We start from the raw sequence: 21,067 nt of genomic DNA, 5'->3' as shown, positions 1-21,067 counted from the left end.
ACCGTGATCATTGGGCAAAACACGCTGTCATGTCGGGTTTTTTCTCGCAGCACTGGTCGCAAAACTTCCTGAACAGGTTGACAGTGATGATGTGTGTCATCAGTGTGACACATACCGGCGTTTGGGAATTAGAGTACAGTTAGCGCTGTTCCCAAGTGCCGGGTGCTGAATGCTGACCTCATCATTGTCCCCAGCTTGTGCTGCGCTGTAGTATTCAGTCCCCGCTGTGTCCAGCAAGTGTAAAAATAAGAACAAAGTAAAAAAAAACCTTATACTCACCTGTCCTAAGTGTCCCACGCTGTAATCCACTTGACCGCTCACAATGAGGAGCCGGGGAAAATGACTCACTGCAGCGAGCGAGCCCTCAACCTCCGCTGAGCTTAGTGAGTGACAGGACACCACTCAGTGAGCTTAGCGGTGGTCCAGCGCCCGCTCGCTGCAGTGAGTCATTCTCCCCGGCGTGAGCGGTCAGGTGGATTACAGCGGGGGACATCTTCAGACAGGTAAGTATAAGGATTTTTTAAATTTTATTCTTATTTTTACACCAAGACACAGCGGGAGCGGAATACTTCTCTCATCATTGTCCCTTGCTAGCGCTGATCGCAGCGAAAGCAGGCGACAATGATGAGGGCAGCGTTGAGCACCCGGCGCTTGGGAGCAGCACTCACTGTACGCTGATTCCAGGCGCCAGTACTTGTGATACTGATGCGGCACATGGCTGCCACACGTATCACACACACGGGACACTGATATCTCCAGTACTGTTTTTCCAGTATCGGAAATATCCGGATGTGTGAAAGAGACCTAATTCTGTAATTCCCCATTTTTCCAAGCAGTGTGAGTTGGACACTCATTGATCAGCAAGTTTTCACCTGTCTCTTGGATCGGTGGTAACTTGTTTTCACTACACAAACCCTTTAAGGCCCATAAACACCTAATCCCTACAATCCTTTGGTTGACAGCTCTCTCTTGACTATCATACAGGAGTGCTTAGCCTTGTGTTGTTGTGCTCTCTATTAGAGAGCAGGTGTCGAGCTCCTCTGGTGGCAGCTTATCTTCAGAGAGAACAAGAGGATCAACTACTGGAATTCCAATGCGCCGGATCATTCTCTCCCCTGACATTGGTTATCAAGGGAGAGGCAGGAAGCCCCAATACATGTCAGATTGTTGGCTGATGCTGCCGGCTTTTGCTTTTTGTGTATGGAAGCCTTAGGCTGTGTTTACACATTTTGTGTTTTGCTGCGTATTTTGCAGATTTTTATGCAAATTTTCAGCTGCGTCTTGCAGTACCAGCAAAGTCTATGAGAAACCAAATTCTCTTTTCACATATGTTGCTTTTTGTTTGCTGTGTATTTTCTGCCTTGCTTGCGTATTTGGAAAATAGAGCGTGTCACTTCTTTCAGTGTTTCTGCAGCAGAAAACGCACTTGCTTTTTTGCTGCGTATTTTCACCAATAGGAAGTAATGGGTGGTCAAAAATATGCAGCAAATAAATAGCAAAAAAACGCAGCAAATATGGGCGTTTTTTATGCAGCTGTTTTCCTGCCAGAGAAAAGTTAGCAGATTTGCAGCAGAAAAAAAAACGTGTGTGAACATAGCCTTAGAGTAATCTGTGTATGGGCTCATTCAGACGTCCATGCACCTCGATCTGATCTCAGAATGCAATGCATGGACTTGCCGAAGCTCTGCCAACCAGAGCATGACAGCCTCATACAAAATCTATGAAGGCTCATGCTTGGGTCGGGAGACCCGCAGCCAGTACGTGCATTTCATTCCCAGACGTGTATGGATATCTGAATGAGCAATGATAGAAAGTACTGACGGTGCAGAAATCATGAACCTCTGTGCAGTAACTCCGATCTAGTCATCTCTGTAGTGATACAGCTAGAATGGAGTTGCTGTATGGAGGACGTCCTTATTCTGTGTGCCCAGAAATCTTGAACCTAAATACAGTAACTCCAATCTAGTTATCCCTGCAGTGAGACAAATCTCAAGAAAAGAAACAAGTTGAGCCTATACCAGACCCAGACTGATAATCTGCCTTATCTGGCAGATGCCCAGTGTGGGCTGGTCTGGTAGGTCATAAAATGGGCCGCCTGACTGCTGTTGTCAGTGTACCATTGTGTAGCAGTGAGTCCCGCATTCTGTGGAGTCTGAGGTCATCTGCTTATCTACATGGTAGATAAATAAGCAAAATGACTGGACAACTCAGTGTTCTAAGAGTTTAGGAAGGTCACTCCACAAAGCACCTGGACACAGATTTGACAAGCAGGTCTCCTATATGGTGCACTAATTAGTAGCTTCTAAATCTTCCTGGTTGCAGAGTTTGCCCTGAAGTTCATCATTGTCAGAACAGACATTCACACAGGTATATAAGTGCCAGCCTCCTGGAGTATTTACTGGAAAAATACTAATGTGGTCACAAAATGACAGTGTCCATGAAGCAGAGGTGAACTATGTTCAGTTGGCAGGGGTACCAGAAGTGACAAGGTGACGGGCTGAGACGCTCCTATTGATAATTGCTCATGGCAGCTGCAATTTGAGATGGCCTTTTAATTTTGTGGATAATGGGCTCAGAAATTAGGTGATGTTCACATCAAGCTAGTGGTCTTCACTTAGCTTGTATGCCAAAAAAAACTCCTTATCAACCACACTAAATATATCCATAGGGCCAGTGATATAAATTGAAGTTCAGGGGCCCCAATGCAAAATCTCCAACAGGGCCCCTAGCAATCATGGGTCTGTAATAGTATTGGTCTTCTCATATGGGCTTAAAGGACCGTTTGGGCCTGTTAGACTCCATGGCCTGCGTGAGACTGCAACCCCTGAACCTATTGGAGTTACGCCCCTGCCTAGGGCTCCACTCAACAAGCAGAGACAAAAAGGATGTACTTTTGTCCTGATTTTTCTGATTTACAGTATTTTAATTATTTTTTTGTGTTTTGTAATAGCTTAGTATAGTACTCCATTTCATATAAAGGCCCCAATTCATTAAGACTGGTGTTTTGTATGCCAGCCTTAATGAGGGGAGTGAAGGAATAAGATGTGCCGAATTCCTTAAGAGGCACAAACCACTTATTGAATTTACCACATTTACTGAGGCACCGCTGTTCACCTTGCCAGAAACATTTTAGGTGTAAGAAACGCTGCCAGTTTACATGAATTTTTTTAATGTGTTTTCTACAATCATCTTTAAAAAACAAACATACCTGGTTTCACGTATTTACCGCGACAGAGAGGAGCCAGAAGATCGCAGCATCTGCGTTCACATACTCTTGGATTGAATAGAAGCACTTCTCCATCTTGTTAAATGGTCCTGGCTTCTTTCAGCAGTGCAGGAGTTAAACTGCTCAACCTTGAGTCTCTGTAGCTTCCTTCTTGTAAGTTCTCAGCTGTGCAGTTTCAGCCACTTCCCTCTCCTATATAGTCTCAGCTATGGCAATCTGGATTGCCGATGTTACGTCTTGTACTGCCTGGTGAGGAGTGGAGGATTCGTTGTTCGGTAGAGGCGTATAAGGAGAGTTGTACTGTGACTGTTTCTTGGTATTTTGGCTGTGTGCATAGTCCCTTTGTCTTCTATCTTTGTTTTCCCTCTTAATCCCTTCAGTGTTTCCCTCTGTTGTCTGTGAGTGCATATTTTGCATGTTTGGTATTTTCCTTGTTTATCTGGTTTGCGTATTTACATACACTATTCCTCCCCACTTCCCTGGGTGGGGACAGATAAGGGTTGATTCAGGGTACAGAAAGGTACGTGGCCCCAGCATTTTCACCGTCAGAAGTAACCTCGGGCGCAGGGATAGCTAGGGCGCCCCTAACGTTAGGGGCAGGGTAGGAGACCCTGGTCCCGAGTTATCAGGCAACAGTATTGTGACACCTGGAATCCTAATTAGAGCTTGTTCACACAGCATTTCTGCTGCTTTTTCCATGCTTTTCATGCGTTTGAAAAAAAAATGCAGCATTTAGAATAATAGCAAAATAAATGTGATTTCTAAAATTTAATTTGCAGTTTTTTCTTCTTTGCGTTTTGAGCTACTATGCGTTCATCTTACAACTGCAGTGTTTAAATTCTTGCAGCGTTTTTGCTGGATTTTTTATCTATTCAAATGAATACATCAAAAAAAGCACATAATGTATGCAGCGTTTTTCCTGCCAACATTCTTTTTTGTGCAGGAAACAATGCTGCAAAAAAGCACTGTGTAAACATCGCCTAAAGGCACATACATGATTGAATAGCTCTGCATTCACATTTATTTTTAGACTCTTCAGTATTTGGTCAGTATATTACATCAGTATTCGTAAGCCGAAATCTGGTTTAGGTTTACAAATACTGATGTAAAATACTGACCAAAAAAAATCATACTAGCACAATTGTGGTACAGTTAATGAGAAACTAACTTACTTCAAATGCAAATGAGGGGATTTTGGTGCACCCTTGGTGTCGCTAAGTGCTCCGTGCACAACTACTCCAACACCAGAGAGGAGGAGAGGGCAGAGAAGAAATTTTACATATGCGGCTCCAGACTTCATTTAATCACTCTCTCTCTCCTCGCCTTCGGACAAATCAGTAATCATGAGGAAGTAAGAAGCCAGCTGCAGTTCTGACTTCTTGATTATGGATTCGTTGAAAGGAGGGAAGAGAGAAGCCAGCGGGCTCGTGTGACATAGTGTCGTATGGGCCCCGGGAGAGTGAGTGCTAACATTGCTGGAGTGGCGCCGGACGTGAGTATAAGGGCTCATACTCATATGCGAGAAAAACGGACAAGTGCAATCCGATAAAAAAATCTGACTGCACTCTGACCAATGTTATTCTGTGAGGCACATCTCATCTGCAATTTTTTTCTCAGCTGAAATCGGACTGAGAAAAAAATCATGCTGCGTATTGCCACGTATCTTGGATGAGACTAGCCAATGCAAGTCAATGGGTGCGAGAAAAAAATTACCATTCTGAAGCAATTACACTGTAAATGGTCCTGTAAATGATTGCAGAATAATAGTTGCAGAGAAAAAAAATGTATTGCATATGGATGCTAGATGTGAAAAATCCCATTGTCCTCTCATGAAAATGGCATGACACTTGTATGGCACTCGTCCTATTTTTCGGTCCAGATATCGGACCTTTATTTTTCACACATATGGGTATGAGTCCCAAGTGTTGTTATTTTAACGGGGGAAAACATGCTGATTGAGAAAGGGTGGTCAGAGTTGTGGACAACCCCTTTGAAAGAAGTGGTGCTAACATTTTTTGTGATGTAGGAGTGGGGGGGGGGGACAATATGGCATGTGGGGTCTGTGTGCCGGGGCTGAATTTTAGCCCCAGTCCAGCCCTGGCCTATACCCTATAGTAAGTCAATAAATAATTAGTAATAGCACACTATTTATTTACATAGTTACATAGGAAGAAAAAAGACCTAGGTCTATCAAGTCCAACCTTTCTCCACCAAATATAAATTTTTGTCACAAAATAGGGTATATGCTCAGTTTTTTTTCTCTTGTGTTTTCTCCCTGAAATGGCCATGGTGTGAACGTGTTCTTACCCTTTCCACATACAGTACAGACCAAAAGTTTGGACACACCTTCTCATTTAAAGATTTTTCTGTATTTTCATGACTATGAAAATTGTACATTCACACTGAAGGCATCAAAACTATGAATTAACACATGTGGAATTATATACTTAACAAAAAAGTGTGAAACAACTGAAAATATGTCATATTCTAGGTTCTTCAAAGTAGCCACCTTTTTCTTTGATGACTGCTTTGCACACTCTTGGCATTCTCTTGATGAGCTTCAAGAGGTAGTCACCGGAAATGGTTTTCACTTCACAGGTGTGCCCTGTCAGGTTTAATAAGTGGCATTTCTTGACTTATAAATGGGGTTGGGACCATCAGTTGTGTTGTGCAAAAGTCAGGTGGATACACAGCTGATAGTCCTCCTGAATAGACTGTTAGCTGCTTTTTTCTTGCCATACTACAAATTCTAAGTAAAGAATAACGAGTGGCCATTATTACTTTAAGAAATGAAGGTCAGTCAGTCCGAAAAATTGGGAAAACTTTGAAAGTGTCCCCAAGTGCAGTTGCAAAAACCATCAAGGGCTACAAATAAACTGGCTCACATGAGGACCGCCCCAGGAAAGGAAGACCAAGAGTCACCTCTGCTTCCGAGGATAAGTTTATCCGAGTCACCATCCTCAGAAATCGCAGGTTAACAGCAGCCCAGAATAGAGACCAAGTCAATGCCACACAGAGTTCTAGCAGCAGACACATCTCTACAACAACTTTTAAGAGGAGACTGTGCAACAGGCCTTCATGGTAAAATAGCTGCTAGGAAACCACTGCTAAGGACAGGCAACAAGCAGAAGAGACTTATTTGGGCTAAAGAACACAAGGAATGGACATTAGACCAGTGGAAATCTGTGCTTTGGTCTGATGAGTCCAAATTTGAGATCTTTGGTTCCAACCACCGTGTCTTTATGCGACGCAGAAAAGGTGAACGGATGGACTCTACATGCCTGGTTCCCACCGTGAAGCATGGAGGAGGAGGTGTGATGGTGTGGGGGTGCTTTGCTGGTGACACTGTTGGGGATTTATTGAAAATTGAAGGCATACTGAACCAGCATGGCTACCACAACATCTTGTAGCGGCATGCTATTCCATCCGGTTTGCATTTAGTTGGACCATCATTTCTTTTTCAACAGGACAATGATCCCAAACACACCTCCAGGCTGTGTAAGGGCTATTTGACCAAGAAGGAGAGTGATGGGGTGCTACGCCAGATGACCGGCCTCTACAGTCACCAGACCTGAACCCAATCGAGATGGTTTGGGGTGAGCTGGACCGCAGAGTGAAGGCAAAAGGGCCAACAAGTGCTAAGCATCTCTGGGAACTCCTTCAAGATTGTTGGAAGACCACTTCCGGTGACTACCTCTTGAAGCTCATCAAGAGAATGCCAAGAGTGTGGAAAGCAGTCATCAAAGCAAAAGGTGGCTACTTTGAAGAACCTAGAATATAAGACATATTTTCAGTTGTTTCACACTTTTTTGTTAAGTATATAATTCCACATGTGTTAATTCATAGTTTGATGCCTTCAGTGTGAATGTACAATTTTCATAGTCATGATACAGAAAAATCTTTAAATGAGAAACTTTTGGTCTGTACTGTATATCAAGTTTATACTTCGGCTCATTTAGGTTAAGTGCGCACAGTGCGTTTTTGGTGCGTTTTTTTTTCAACGTGGAAATGGGCCAAAAACGCATTGCATACCTTATCCCATGACTTCCTATGACATTTTGCAAGTTCTGTGCACATGATCAGGAATTTTCCTGACCGGATTTCATATGCGGAAAAAAACGCTTGGAAAATCCGCAGGCAAAAACGCTTGGAAACGCTGCGGATTTTCTGCAGCATTTTTGTTGCCAAGAGGTGCAGAAACGCTTCAGAAATTTCTGCAAGCAATTCCTGAACGTGCGCACATAGCCTTACTTGGTTTTCTGTAGTGAGTCAGCTAGAATAGAGTTGTTGGGCGAAGGATGTCCTTATACTCCAGGAACCCTGTACTTTTCTGAAGTAATTTACATTGTTTTTCTGTTGTAAATTCTGATGACTGCTGGCTGCGCTCCGTTACGCTTTTCCCCGTAAAGCTCCGCCCACTGTTAAAAACGGTGGTGCGCCTGGTCAATATTCAAAAAGGGGACAAAAACCGAACTTGGAAATTATAGGCCGGTAAGCTTAACCTCTACTGTGGGTAAAATCCTGGAGGGTTTCCTAAGAGATGCTATACTAGAGTATCTGAAGAAGAATAACCTCATGACCCAATATCAACATGGGTTTACGAGGGACCGCTTCTGTCAAACTAATCTGATCAGCTTTTATGAGGAGGCAAGTTCCGGACTGGACCGAGGAAATGTAGTGGATGTTGTGTATATGGACTTTTCAAAAGCTTTTGATACGGTTCCACACAAAAGGTTGATACATAAAATGAGAACAATGGGGATAGGGGAAAATATATGTATGTGGGTTAAGAATTGGCTCAGTGATAGGAAACAAAGGGTGGTTATTAATGGAAAACACTCAGACTGGGTCTCATTTAACAGTGGGGTACCACAGGGGTCAGTATTGGGCCCCCTTCTTTTTAACATATTTATTAATGACCTTGTAGGGGGCATACAGAGTAATATTTCAATATTTGCAGATGACACTAAACTCTGCAGGGTAATCAATACAGAGGAGGACAATTTTATATTACAGGAGGATCTATGTAAACTAGAAGCTTGGGCTGATAAATGGCAAATGAACTTTAATGGGGATAAATGTAAGGTAATGCACTTGGGCAGAGGAAATAAAATGTATAATTATAGGCTTAATTGTAAAACACTGGGCAAAACTGTAACTGAAAAAGACCTGGGTGTATTGGTGGACGACAAGCTCACGTTTAGTGGCCAGTGTCAGGCAGCTGCTGCAAAGGCAAATAAAATAATGGGATGCATTAAAAGAAGCATAGATGCTCATGAGGAGAAGATAATTTTACCTCTATACAAGTCACTAGTGCAACCACACTTAGAATACTGTGTTCAGTTCTGGTCTCCGGCGTATAAGAAAGACATAGCTGACCTAGAGAGGGTGCAGAGAAGAGCGACAAAGCTTATTAGAGGACTGGGGGGTCTGCAATACCAAGACAGGTTATTACACTTGGGGTTATTTACTGTGGAAAAGCGAAGGCTTAGGGGTGATCTTATTACTATGCACAAGTATATGAGGGGACAGTACAAAGACCTTTCTACTGATCTTTTTACTCTGAGGCCAGAGAAGGGGACAAGGGGGCATCTTCTACGTCTGGAGGAAAGAAGGTTTAATCATAATCACAGACGGGGATTCTTTACTGTAAGAGCAGTGAGACTATGGAACTCTCTGCCGCATGATGTTGTAATGAGTGATTCACTGTTAAAATTTAAAAAGGGCATGGATTCCTTTCTTGAAAAGTATAATATTGCAGGTTATAAATACTAGATTCCTTGATAGGGCGTTGATCCAGGGAACTAGTCTGATTGTCGTATGGAGTCGGGAAGGAATTTTTTTCCCCAATGTGGAGCTTAGTGTTTGCCACATGTTTTTTTTTTGCCTTCCTCTGGATCAACATGTTAGGCTATGGGTTGAACTAGATGGACTTAGTCTTCCTTCAACCTTAAAAACTATGCTACTATGTTACATTCCTCAAAAGTTGAATTTGGGACAAACTGAACAATCAGCACTGAGTGTAATTATTTGTATAATAAAATTGCTAGTTTTATTCATCACAAAAAACTAAATTTTGCTGATTTTTTTGGCTGCATCGAAATACATGAAAAATATAAAACGGTATTAAAAATGAATGTACAACTTTGGATGTTTACTCACTTAAAGGGAATCTGTCACCCCCTGGGATCTATCAGACCTCTAATATGGGCATACATAATATGGGTGTATGAAATGTAAATCTATACATACTGTATGGCCCATATTAGAGGTCTGCTTGCTTTGAAATATCTTTTTATAAAAGCCATTCTGCTAAGCTTGGCGTCCAGGGGACGCCAAGAAATGCCCGTCTACCTACTTAATTTAAATATTCCCCCCCTCACCATCACAGTCTAGGTCTGCACATCCCGCACATGCGCAATGCGCCTATAATGCAAGGCGCGTTCTTTTTTCTCCCTTCCCTATTTTACACTGCTGGGCTCTAGTGCGCAGGTGCTGGGGAGTCACTGTGACTTCCGCTCCAGTGACCTCCGGTGTGCACAACAATAAGGTTTGGTCTCCACTTCCTCCCGGCATCCTGATTTTATAAAAAGATATTTCAAAGCCAGCAGACCTCTAATATGGGCCATACAGGTATGTATAGATTTACATTTCTATCACCTGTATGCCCATATTAGAGGTCTGATAACTCCCAGGGGGTGACAGATTCCCTTTAAAAAATCAATTTACTTCAAAGAAAAACACCATGAAATCATCCACTGGGATTTAGCTTTCTTATATAAAGCAGGCTAAATCCTAGAGGGAGGAAGGAACTGGTGCATTGGGCCAGTAGTTATAGTATTAACCCCTTATATAAAATAAATTAATCTGATCACTAAAAGGCATAATGAGAAAAAAATTGAAAGGTCAGAATTACGTGTTTTTGGCCACCACAACACTGCAATAAAATGCAATAAGAGGCGATCAAAACATGGTATCCACGCCAAAATGGTATCAATAAAAACGTCCCGCCAAAAAAGAAAAAAAAAAAGCCCCCAACGACGATGTGGACAGAAAAATAAAAAAGGAAAAAAATGATAAAACTGAAAATGGCCCGAGGGTTAAAACACCCCTGGGTGCAAGCTTGGAAGAAATCTGTGGTCCTGTGATCAACAAAAATGATCACCAGTAAATGAAATGGACGTGGATGTGATCAGAGCAGGATATTGTACAGACCGAAATCAGGGGGGAAATTCCGGCGTATAAACGCACCATAAAAATAGATATGAGCCATATCTAGTCCACGGCTCAATATTACTGCGAAAAATACCATTCCAGGATTCCTATAGATCCAGGGGCGGACACAGACTGTAGTGGGCCCCTGTGCAAGAATTTTTTTGGGGCCCCACCCCCCTGCCCTTCATAGGTGGCATGAAGGGCCCCCACCCCCCATGCATTTCTCATCCCTCCCGTGCATCTCTGATTCCCCCCACTCCTAGTTAATTAATTGTATTTAAAAAAAATACAACTTGTTATACTTACCCCCAGGGCCGGCTCCAGGCTTTTGTGGGCCCTGGGAGACAGAGTTTCAGTGGGCCCCTTTAACACATACCATGGATTCATGATGCACAGATACCGCAGAGAAACATATATATATATAGTACAAGGCCAAGGATTTCACTTACTACATTACATGAGCGATATCTATTGTAAATTCTACAATAGCTCAGAAACCGGCAAATCCTCATAGCGCACAGTGCAGACCGGACAGTATAGTCCTCCATACAGTATAATGGACACCATATAATGCTCCATACAGGATACTGACCCCCTTATAACGCTCCATACAGGATACTGGTCCCCATATAACGCTCCATACAGAATACTGGTCCCCATATAAAGCTTCATACAGGATACTGGTCCCCATATAAAGCTTCATACAGAATACTGGCTTCCATAAAATGCTCCATACAGAATACTGACCCCCTTATAATGCTCCATACAGAATACTGGCCCCCATATAACGCTCCATACAGAATACTGGCCCCCATAAAATGCTCCATACAGAATACTGGCCCCCATAAAATGCTCCATACAGAATACTGGCCCCCATATAACGCTCCATACAGAATACTGGCCCCCATATAACGCTCCATACAGAATACTGGCCCCCATATAACGCTCCATACAGAATACTGGCCCCCATATAACGCTCCATACAGAATACTGGCCCCTATATAACGCTCCATACAGAATACTGGCCCCCATATAACGCTCCATACAGAATACTGGCCCCCATATAACGCTCAATACACAATACTGGCCCCCATATAACGCTCCATACAGAATACTGGCCCCCATATAACGCTCCATACAGAATACTGGCCCCCATATAACGCTCCATACAGAATACTGGCCCCCATATAACGCTCCATACAGAATACTGGCCCCCATATAACGCTCCATACAGAATACTGGCCCCCATATAACGCTCCATACAGAATACTGGCCCCCATAAAAAACTCCATACAGAATACTGGCCCCCATATAAAACTCCATACAGAATACTGGCACAAATATAAAACTTCATACAGAATACTGGCACCCATATAAAACTCTATATAGAATACTGGCCCCCATATAACGCTCCATACAGAATACTGGCCCCCATATAACGCTCCATACAGAATACTGACCCCATATAACGCTCCATACAGAATACTGACCCCATATAACGCTCCATAGAGAATACTGTCCCCCATATAACGCTCCATAGAGAATACTGTCCCCCATATAACGCTCCATACAGAATATTGGCCCCCATATAACGCTCCATGCAGGCTGTTCCCCCCCTTATAATGCCCCATGCAGGATGACACCCCCCTTTTAATGCCCTAAGCAGGATGTCACCTCTACCCCCCATAAAATGCCCCATGCAGGATGTCACCTCTCTCCCCCATATAATGCCCCTTGAAGTATGTCACTTCCCCCCTTTTCAATGCCCCATGCAGTATGTCAGACCACCCCCTCCCTTATAATGCCCCATGCAGAAGGCCACACACACCCCCTCCTTATAATGCCCCATGCAGGATGTCAATTCCCCCCCTCCCCCTCTTATAATGCCCCATGCAGGATGTCACTTCCCCCCTTCCCCTCTTATAATGCCCCATGCAGGATGTCACCCCCCCCCACAACCATATAATGCCCCATGCAGGATGTCAATTCCCCCCTCCCCCTCTTATAATGCCCATGCAGGATGTCACTTCCCCCCCTTCTCCTCTTATAATGCCCCATGCAGGATGTCAATTCCCCCCTCCCCCTCTTATAATGCCCCATGCAGGATGTCACTTCCCCCCTTCCCCTCTTATAATGCCCCATGCAGGATGTCACCCCCCCCATATAATGCCCCATGCAGGTTGTCACCTCTACCCCCCATATAATGCCCCATGCAGGATGTCACCCCCCCCCATATAATGCCCCATGCAGGATGTCACCCCCCCATATAATGCCCCATGCAGGTTGTCACCTCTACCCCCCATATAATGCCCCATGCAGGATGTCACCTCTCCCCCCATATAATGCCCCATGCAGGATGTCACACCCACTCTCCCCCCACCATATAATGCCTCATGCCCCCATACATAAAAAAAAAAATCAAATACTCACCTCCCTTCTTACCTGCTGCTGATCCGGACTCCAGCGTTGCGTCGTGCCCTGATGGTGGCCCTGCTGGAGGCTGGAGGGGCCCCCTCTCCCTCGGGGGCCCCCGTTCAATGAACCGTCTGCACGGGCGGTAGGTCCGCCCCTGTATAGATCTACATCCAATAAGTGTCCAGCAGCCCAGTGGGGTTCAGCATTGTCATATAGGGCAGGATAAAGCCCAGTGGCCAGAAGGGCCTGGTCCCTCTGCCCAGCAGGGAATAGCCGGCTCTGGGTGACAGCACAATGCCAGTGGCCTGGTCCCTCTGCCCAGCAGGGAATAGCCGGCTCTGTGTGACAGCACAATGCCAGTGGCCAGAAGGGCCTGGTCCCTCTACCCAGCAGGGAATAGCAGGCTCTGGGTGACAGCACAATGACAGTGGCCAGAAGGGCCTGGTCCCTCTGCCCAGCAGGGAATAGTCGGCTCTGGGTGACAGCACAATGCCAGTGGCCAGAAGGGCCTGGTCCCTCTGCCCAGCAGGGAATAGCCGGCTCTGGGTGACAGCACAATGCCAGTGGCCAGAAGGGCCTGGTCCCTCTGTCCAGCAGGGAATAGCCGGCTCTGGGTGACAGCACAATGCCAGTGGCCAGAAGGGCCTGGTCCCTCTGCCCAGCAGGCAATAGCAGGCTCTGGGTGACAGCACAATGACAGTGGCCAGAAGGGCCTGGTCCCCCTGCCCAGCAGGGAATAGCCGGCTCTGTGTGACAGCACAATGCCAGTGGCCAGAAGGGCCTGGTCCCTCTGCCCAGCAGGGAATAGCCGGCTCTGGGTGACAGCACAATGCCAGTGGCCAGAAGGGCCTGGTCCCTCTGTCCAGCAGGGAATAGCCGGCTCTGGGTGACAGCACAATGCCAGTGGCCAGAAGGGCCTGGTCCCTCTGCCCAGCAGGGAATAGCCGGCTCTGGGTGACAGCACAATGCCAGTGGCCAGAAGGGCCTGGTCCCTCCGCCCAGCAGGGAATAGCCGGCTCTGGGTGACAGCACAATGCCAGTGGCCAGAAGGGCCTGGTCCCTCTGCCCAGCAGGGAATAGCCGGCTCTGGGTGACAGCACAATGCCAGTGGCCAGAAGGGCCTGGTCCCTCTGCCCAGCAGGGAATAGCCGGCTCTGGGTGACAGCACAATGACAGTGACCAGAAGGGCCTGGTCCCTCCGCCCAGCAGGGAATAGCCGGCTCTGGGTGACAGCACAATGACAGTGACCAGAAGGGCCTGGTCCCTCTGCCCAGCAGGGAATAGCCGGCTCTGGGTGACAGCACAATGACAGTGGCCAGAAGGGCCTGGTCCCTCTGCCCAGCAGGGAATAGCCGGCTCTGTGTGACAGCACAATGCCAGTGGCCAGAATGACCAGGCCACAACCCTGCTCCAGCCCCAGGGTGCACCGCAGCCTCCGGCTCCTCTGCTATCACGTGTCTCTGCGCGCCATGCAGTGACGTCACCGCGCTGCCCGACGTCCCCTGCGTGACACCGGATTCCCTGCGTCCTGCTGAAGTGACAGACGAGGCCCTCAGCTTCTGTCCCGGGCGACGCTGACACCCCAGGGAGGTACCGCCGGCGGGGGGCGGGCAGAGAGCGGTGTTAGGGGCTGCCTGCCCCCCCGGCCGTCACTGTGCTGGAGCCGGAAGAAGGAGCCTGGCGGCCAGCGCTGGCTGCGACAGTTGATTTTGTTTAAAACTGCGCCATCTACCGCCCGGTAAATGTATTGACACGACATGTAATGTGCGGCTTCATGCAGCTCGCTCCTGCGCTCCCTCTACTGGTGGCTGCAGGTAGTGCTCTTGTCACCATTTGTACCATGAAGTATATAGATATGGATTATATCATGTGCACTATAGTAGAGACTCCGGGGCACATCCTGTGCTGGGTTTATTGGGGGTGGTTGTTCTATCACAGAGAAGTTTCTAAATAAATATTTATTCCAGATTACAAAGAAAATGAAGAAAGCAGTGACAATAATGAATCGCTGTGCTGGTCCTGGGCTTCTCTCTTCTCTTTTGACCTCATCGCCTTCTGCCTTATGACATCGCTCGATCCGCCACTCGCACCAGCTGCAGCCGATCACTTGAGCAGAGCAGTCGTCTCACCGGCAGATGTGTCCTCCCCTTAGACCCCAAACATGAGCAGCATTTTCTCCAGGCCGCAGATGGAAGATTGTGATTTACTGATCTCAGGCTCCGCACAAAGTGACAGATAAGTATTAATGATCCGTGTCCGTATTCCTCCCTCCACTGTCTTCCCTGCGGTAGATCTTTCTAGGACCCCGGTACAATGGCCGCAGTACTGCAGGATACAAGGATTGCAGCAGGTGTCTCCCCTCACCCCTGGTATCACATCTGTTACTGTGCGGCTGAACCTGCTGCAGGGACTGTGGGAGAAATCATAAAGACACTGTCCCATATTACTGCCGCCATCCTGGGGACACATTCACAGACAGATTTTGGCCTGGATTTGGGTCAGGAATTTGTAAGCCAAAATCAGGAGTCGGTGCAAAAGAGGTGCAGGTCTCTCCAAGATAGATTTTATCTGTTTGTTTTCTCTTAAAAAATGCTGATTTAATCCATAGTGTATATGTGGTGGTTGCATATCTGTAGTATAGATGTGCTGTCTATTTACACACAGTATGTGAAGTGTATGTGTTAGGCTACCTTCACACATCCACTTTTTAAAGGGAATCTGTCACCACTTTGGAGCTATGGGCATACAGGGTATAGAAAAGTAAATCTATACATACCTGTATGGCCCATGGTAGAGGTCTGAATGCAGAGAAATGGAGTTTTATCTCCTTGGTTTTTCACAAGATACCAAGCTATCCCCACCAATCTGCTTATTATTCCACCAATTCCCCGCCTATGTCCACGTTTACCATATTTCTCCCCCTCCCCGCACTTGACAGGTCCCTGTGACGTGCGCTTTCTTCCCTCACCTCCCGGCACAAGCGCAAAGCGCGGCATACCGGGAGCGCTCTTTGTTTCCTCCTGGGCCCATTTGGCTGAGCACAGTGCCACAGTGACTCCCCGGCGCCTGCGCAATAGAGCACTGTGGTACTGTACTCAGACAAACGGGCCCGGGAGGAAACAAAGCGCCCTCCCTGTGGGGGGACGCCAAGCCTGTGAAAAACCAAGGAGATAAAACTACATTTCTCCGCATTCAGATCTCTACCATGGCCATACAGGTATGTATAGATTTACTTTTCTGTACCCTGTATGCCCATAGTAGAGGTCTGATAACTCCAAAATGGTGACAGATTCCCTTTAAGGGCTGCAAAAACAGACACACGCACACCCATTGTATTCAGTGGTGGTGCACGAATGTCGTTTTTTTCACATGGACGACGTGTCCGTGTGAAAAACTTGCAGACATGTAATTTTTTCTAGCAGCGCGAAGGAAATGCGTGCGTGCCACACACATGCACACTGATGACACACGGTTGACATGTACCAGAATGAGAAGCTCCAGCGCCTGGAAAAGCAGTACAGTTAGCGCCAGGACTGTGGAGTCGGTAAGCCAAACCTCCGACTCCTCAATTTCCATGACACCGACTCCCTCATACACGGCTCATGTTTAAGTTATAAATTTACTGTAGCACAGATTCATCTCAGCTAAAAGTCTAGACCCTTAGATCAGGAATAGGACAGACATTTATAGGACATTTCTTAACTTTCCAAAATTCTTATGAAAAAATATTCCCCACAAACTGCATTGAACTACTGTACCCAATTTATTATATATTTTAGGAGTCAGCCAGTCCATTTGATACTGACTCTGACTCCACCAAAATGGACTCTGACTCCACAGCCCTGGTTAGCGCTGATACCGGGTGCTGACAACTGTCATCATCCTCTCCTGGTCTTCCTGTGACTAGCAAGACCAGGCGACGCTGATGACAGTTGCAGTAAGCGCATTAAATAAATGAAAGAAAAAAAAACGGCGTGGCCTCCTCCCCCATATATTTTATCCCCTAGTGACCAAGCCAATTTTGACCTTAAATGGAATCTTTCACCCCCTGGGACTTATCTGACCTACCAATATGGGCATACAGGTGATAGAAATGTAAATCTATTCATACCTGTATGCCTCATATTAGAGGTCTTGTTGCTGTGAAATTTCTTTTTATTCATTCTGATTTCTGATGGCTTGCTTGCCCTGGGCCTGGAATAAATCCCTGCCTCCTATATTACTTATAATGTTTCCCCCCTCCCCTGCACGTCACAGTGCCCTGTGACGTGCATTTGCGGCTACCAAATCCCGCGCCTGCGCACTTCACATTTTGCAGAAGCCGCACTCCCGTATTTGGTCATAGTACTGCAGGGATCTTGTGCGCAGGCACCTACAAGTCTCTATGACTTCCCGGTCCGGGATTTGGCCGCCGCAACTGCACGTCACAGGGCACCGTGACGTGCAGTGGAGTGGGGAAACATTATAAATCACACAGGAGGTGGGGATTTCTTCCGGGCCCAGGGATTGGAACGCATCAGAAACCAGAATGAATAAGAAGACATTTCACAGCAATAAGACCTCTAATATGAGGAATACAGGTATACATAGATTTACATTTCTGTCACCTGTATGCCCATCTTAGTAGGTCAGATAAGTCCCAAGGGGTAACAGATTCCCCTTAATGACCAAACCAATTTTTACAATTCTGACCAGGGTAAGTTTATGAGGTACTAACCCCGGAACGCTTCAACAGAGCTCACTGATTCTGAGACTGTTTTTTCATGACATATTGTCCTTCATGGTAGTGGTAAAATTTGTTCAATATGACTTGCGTTTATTGGCATATTGAATTCTTATGCCCTTAAATCAGAGATATGTCACACAAAATAGTTAATAAATAACATTTCCCACATGTCTACTTTACATCAGCACAATTTTTGAAACAATTTTTTTTTTCTTGTTAGGAAGTTATAATGGTTAAACGTTGACCTGCGATTTCTCATTTTGTCAACAAAATTTACAAAACCGTTTTTTTTTTTTTAGGGACCACATCACATTTGAAGTGATTTTTAGGGGTCTATATGACAGAAAATACCCATAAGTGACACAATTCTAAAAAACTGCATCCCTCAAGGTGCTAAAAAACACATTAATATTATTATTATTATAGTGCCATTTATTCCATGGCGCTTTACATGTGAAAAAAGGGGTATACCTACAAAAACAATTACAATGATCTTTAACAAAATGTGACGGCGACTGGTACAGGAGGAGCGAGGACCCTGTCCGTGAGGGCTCAGTCTACAAGGGATGGGTGAGGATACAGTAGGTGAGGGTAGAGCTAGTCGTGCAGCGGTATGGTGGAGCAATGGTTACTGGCTGGAGCAAAGGTTGTAGGTTTGTTGGAAGAGGTGAGTGAGTCTTCAGGTTACTTTTGAAGGTTTTCACGGTGGGCGAGAGTCTGATGTGTTGGGGTAGAGAGTTCCAGAGTAGTGTGGACGCACGGCAGAAATTTTGTATGCGATTGTGGGAAGAGGAGATAAGAGGGGAGTAGAGCAGGAGATCTTGTGAGGTTCGGAGGTTACGTGCAGGTATGTCCCGGGAGACTAGGTCACAGATATATGGAGGAGACAGGTTGTGGATGGCTTTGGGCTTTGTATGCCGTGGTTAGGGTTTTGAACTGGAGTCTGGGTAATGCGGAGCCAGTAAAGGTATTGACAGAGAGGTGAGTCTGGGGAATAGCGTAGGGACAGGTGGATTAGTCGGGCAGCAGAATTTAGGATAGATTGGAGGGGTAAAACCTACAAAAGACAAAAATATATCTCATACCCTACCATCATTATATATAAATGTAAAGCAAAGTTGCATAATAAATATAGGGTACTTAGTGAACTATTTTTGATCAAAAAAAGTATACAAGCCGTCCCACCAGCGGCAAGGTGACCCTAAATTGGGACGGTACCTATACTGCCTATATTAAAAACCTTACTGTATATCAAAGTTGAAGTAATGCATATAAAAGGGTAGACAAATAGGACCGGGTCCCAACTCCAGACCACCCAGGCCCGTGGTAAGCTACATATATACCAATCAGCTCAACAAAGGGGATGCCACACCCTTAAATTGCACAGAATGCAAACAAGACAAAAAACCAAGCAATGTGAACTGAGGTCTAAGATGGTAGACATGCAAGAAATAGGAGCATGTTCACACTAGCAAAAAGAAGCAAAACCTACAAAAGACAAAAATATATCTCATACCCTACCATCATTATATATAAATGTAAAGCAAAGTTGCATAATAAATATAGGGTACTTAGTGAACTATTTTTGATCAAAAAAAGTATACAAGCCGTCCCACCAGCGGCAAGGTGACCCTAAATTGGGACGGTACCTATACTGCCTATATTAAAAACCTTACTGTATATCAAAGTTGAAGTAATGCATATAAAAGGGTAAACAAATAGGACCGGGTCCCAACTCCAGACCACCCAGGCCCGTGGTAAGCTACATATATACCAATCAGCTCAACAAAGGGGATGCCACACCCTTAAATTGCACAGAATGCAAACAAGACAAAAAAACCAAGCAATGTGAACTGAGGTCTAAGATGGTAGACATGCAAGAAATAGGAGCATGTTCACACTAGGAAAAAGAAGCAAAACCTACAAAAGACAAAAATATATCTCATACCCTACCATCATTATATATAAATGTAAAGCAAAGTTGCATAATAAATATAGGGTACTTGCTTCTTTTTGCTAGTGTGAACATGCTCCTATTTCTTGCATGTCTACCATCTTAGACCTCAGTTCACATTGCTTGGTTTTTTTAGATTGGAGGGGTGCAAGAGTGTTAGAGGGGAGGCCACAGAGAAGGAGGTTGCAGTAGTCGAGCGGGAGATGATGAGGGTGTGCACTAGTGTTTTTGCAAATTCATGGTTGAGGAATGTGCGGAATCGGGAGATATTTTTGAGTTGGAGTCGGCAGGAAGTGGAAAGGGTTTGGATATGTGGTTTGAAGAAGAGATCAGAGTTCAGGGTTACCCCAAGGCAGCGAGCTTGCGGGACTTGGGAGAGTGAGCAGCCATTGACGTTTATAGATAGGTTAGATGGGGGGGGATGAATTCTGTTTTATCTGTTAGAACCTTGCTGTTAGGTTTTTTTTTCCTTTGCTGGTCACATGACCTTGTTGGCCTATTTAATCCTGCTCCGCCCTTCTGGCTTTGCTGGACTTCATTGTATATCTACTTTCTAGCTAGCCTGTGCTCTGTATCTAACTCTGTTAGTTTGCTTGGCCTACTGACCTCTATGTTCTATGTATTTTGTTTGTTCGTCTGTCTGCTACTATTTCTGTTAGGAGGTGTCCCATATTCCTCCCAGTCCTTAGTACTTGTAGGGATTCCCTCCCCACATCTATAGGTCTCCGTACAGACTAGCTTAGGACTTTAGCAGGTCTGATCGCAGGATCAGGTCCCCTGTTACATCGTAGGGATTAAGCTGAGTTCTATCGTAGGGACAGATCTCCTCTCTTTCCTTAGCTCTGGTAGCAGAACATAACAGTAAGTCCAGCCAGCAAATTCTCTAAGGAAAGATTTTTCTGTTCCATCATGGTGTCGGTTCAGGATTTGGTTCATCGCCTGCAGGGACTCTCTCTGGAGGTGGCCGAGCTCCGTCAGCACGTGAGTAACTGTCCTGGAGCACATTTCTTGGAGCCTAAGGTATGTTTGCCAGATTTATTTTTTGGTGAACACCGAGAATTTTTTTCATTTAAAAATGCTTGCTTATTGTATTTTCGTTTGAGACCTAAGTCCTCTGGGGATGAATCCCAGCGCGTAGGGTTCATAATGTCACTTTTGCGCAAAGAGCCTCAGGAGTGGGCCTTTTCTTTGCAACCTAGTGATTCATGCTTCAGATCAGTGGATAGTTTTTTTTCTGCTTTGGGACTATTATATGATGATCCTGACCGTGTCGCATCAGCTGAGACTGAGTTGAGACGTTTAAAACAAGGATCAGGTAATGTTGAAAAATATTGTACTCATTTCCGTCGTTGGTCGACTCAAACAGGGTGGAACGATTCTGCTCTGAAAAGTCTATTTCTTGCTGGGCTCAGTGAAAGGGTTAAAGATCTGCTAATTGCTTATCCTACACCTGAGGATTTGCAACAGGCTATGCAATTAGCTATACGGGTGGATAGAAGACTGCGTGCTAGGGTTAATGAGAGCAAATCCT

The 21,067-nt window shown here is 45.4% G+C and overlaps 2 protein-coding genes and 1 pseudogene across 2 annotated transcripts in view; 1 reads left to right on the top strand and 2 right to left on the bottom strand.

Annotated features, from left to right (window-relative positions):
* LOC141182572 (uncharacterized) overlaps nucleotides 1-21,067 on the top strand; it is a 449,915-nt pseudogene that overhangs the window by 276,374 nt on the left and 152,474 nt on the right.
* The window catches only part of LOC141182573 (uncharacterized), a 258,948-nt gene that overhangs the window by 137,822 nt on the left and 100,059 nt on the right, over nucleotides 1-21,067 (bottom strand). The window lies entirely within an intron of this gene.
* LOC141182574 (uncharacterized) overlaps nucleotides 14,754-21,067 on the bottom strand; it is a 33,601-nt gene continuing 27,287 nt past the window's right edge. The window contains exon 7 of the mRNA XM_073660727.1: nucleotides 14,754-15,266. Coding sequence (XP_073516828.1) covers nucleotides 15,099-15,266 — 168 coding nt within the window. The 3' untranslated portion in view covers nucleotides 14,754-15,098. The remainder of the gene's footprint in view (nucleotides 15,267-21,067) is intronic.

Source organism: Phyllobates terribilis, unplaced genomic scaffold, assembly GCF_046119375.1.
Source record: "Phyllobates terribilis strain yellow unplaced genomic scaffold, ASM4611937v1 Scaffold_35__1_contigs__length_13245226, whole genome shotgun sequence".
In the NCBI taxonomy this organism is placed as follows: Eukaryota; Metazoa; Chordata; class Amphibia; order Anura; family Dendrobatidae; genus Phyllobates; species Phyllobates terribilis.
Note: the sequence above shows the minus strand (reverse complement) of the source record. Positions and strands in the feature narration are given on the sequence as shown.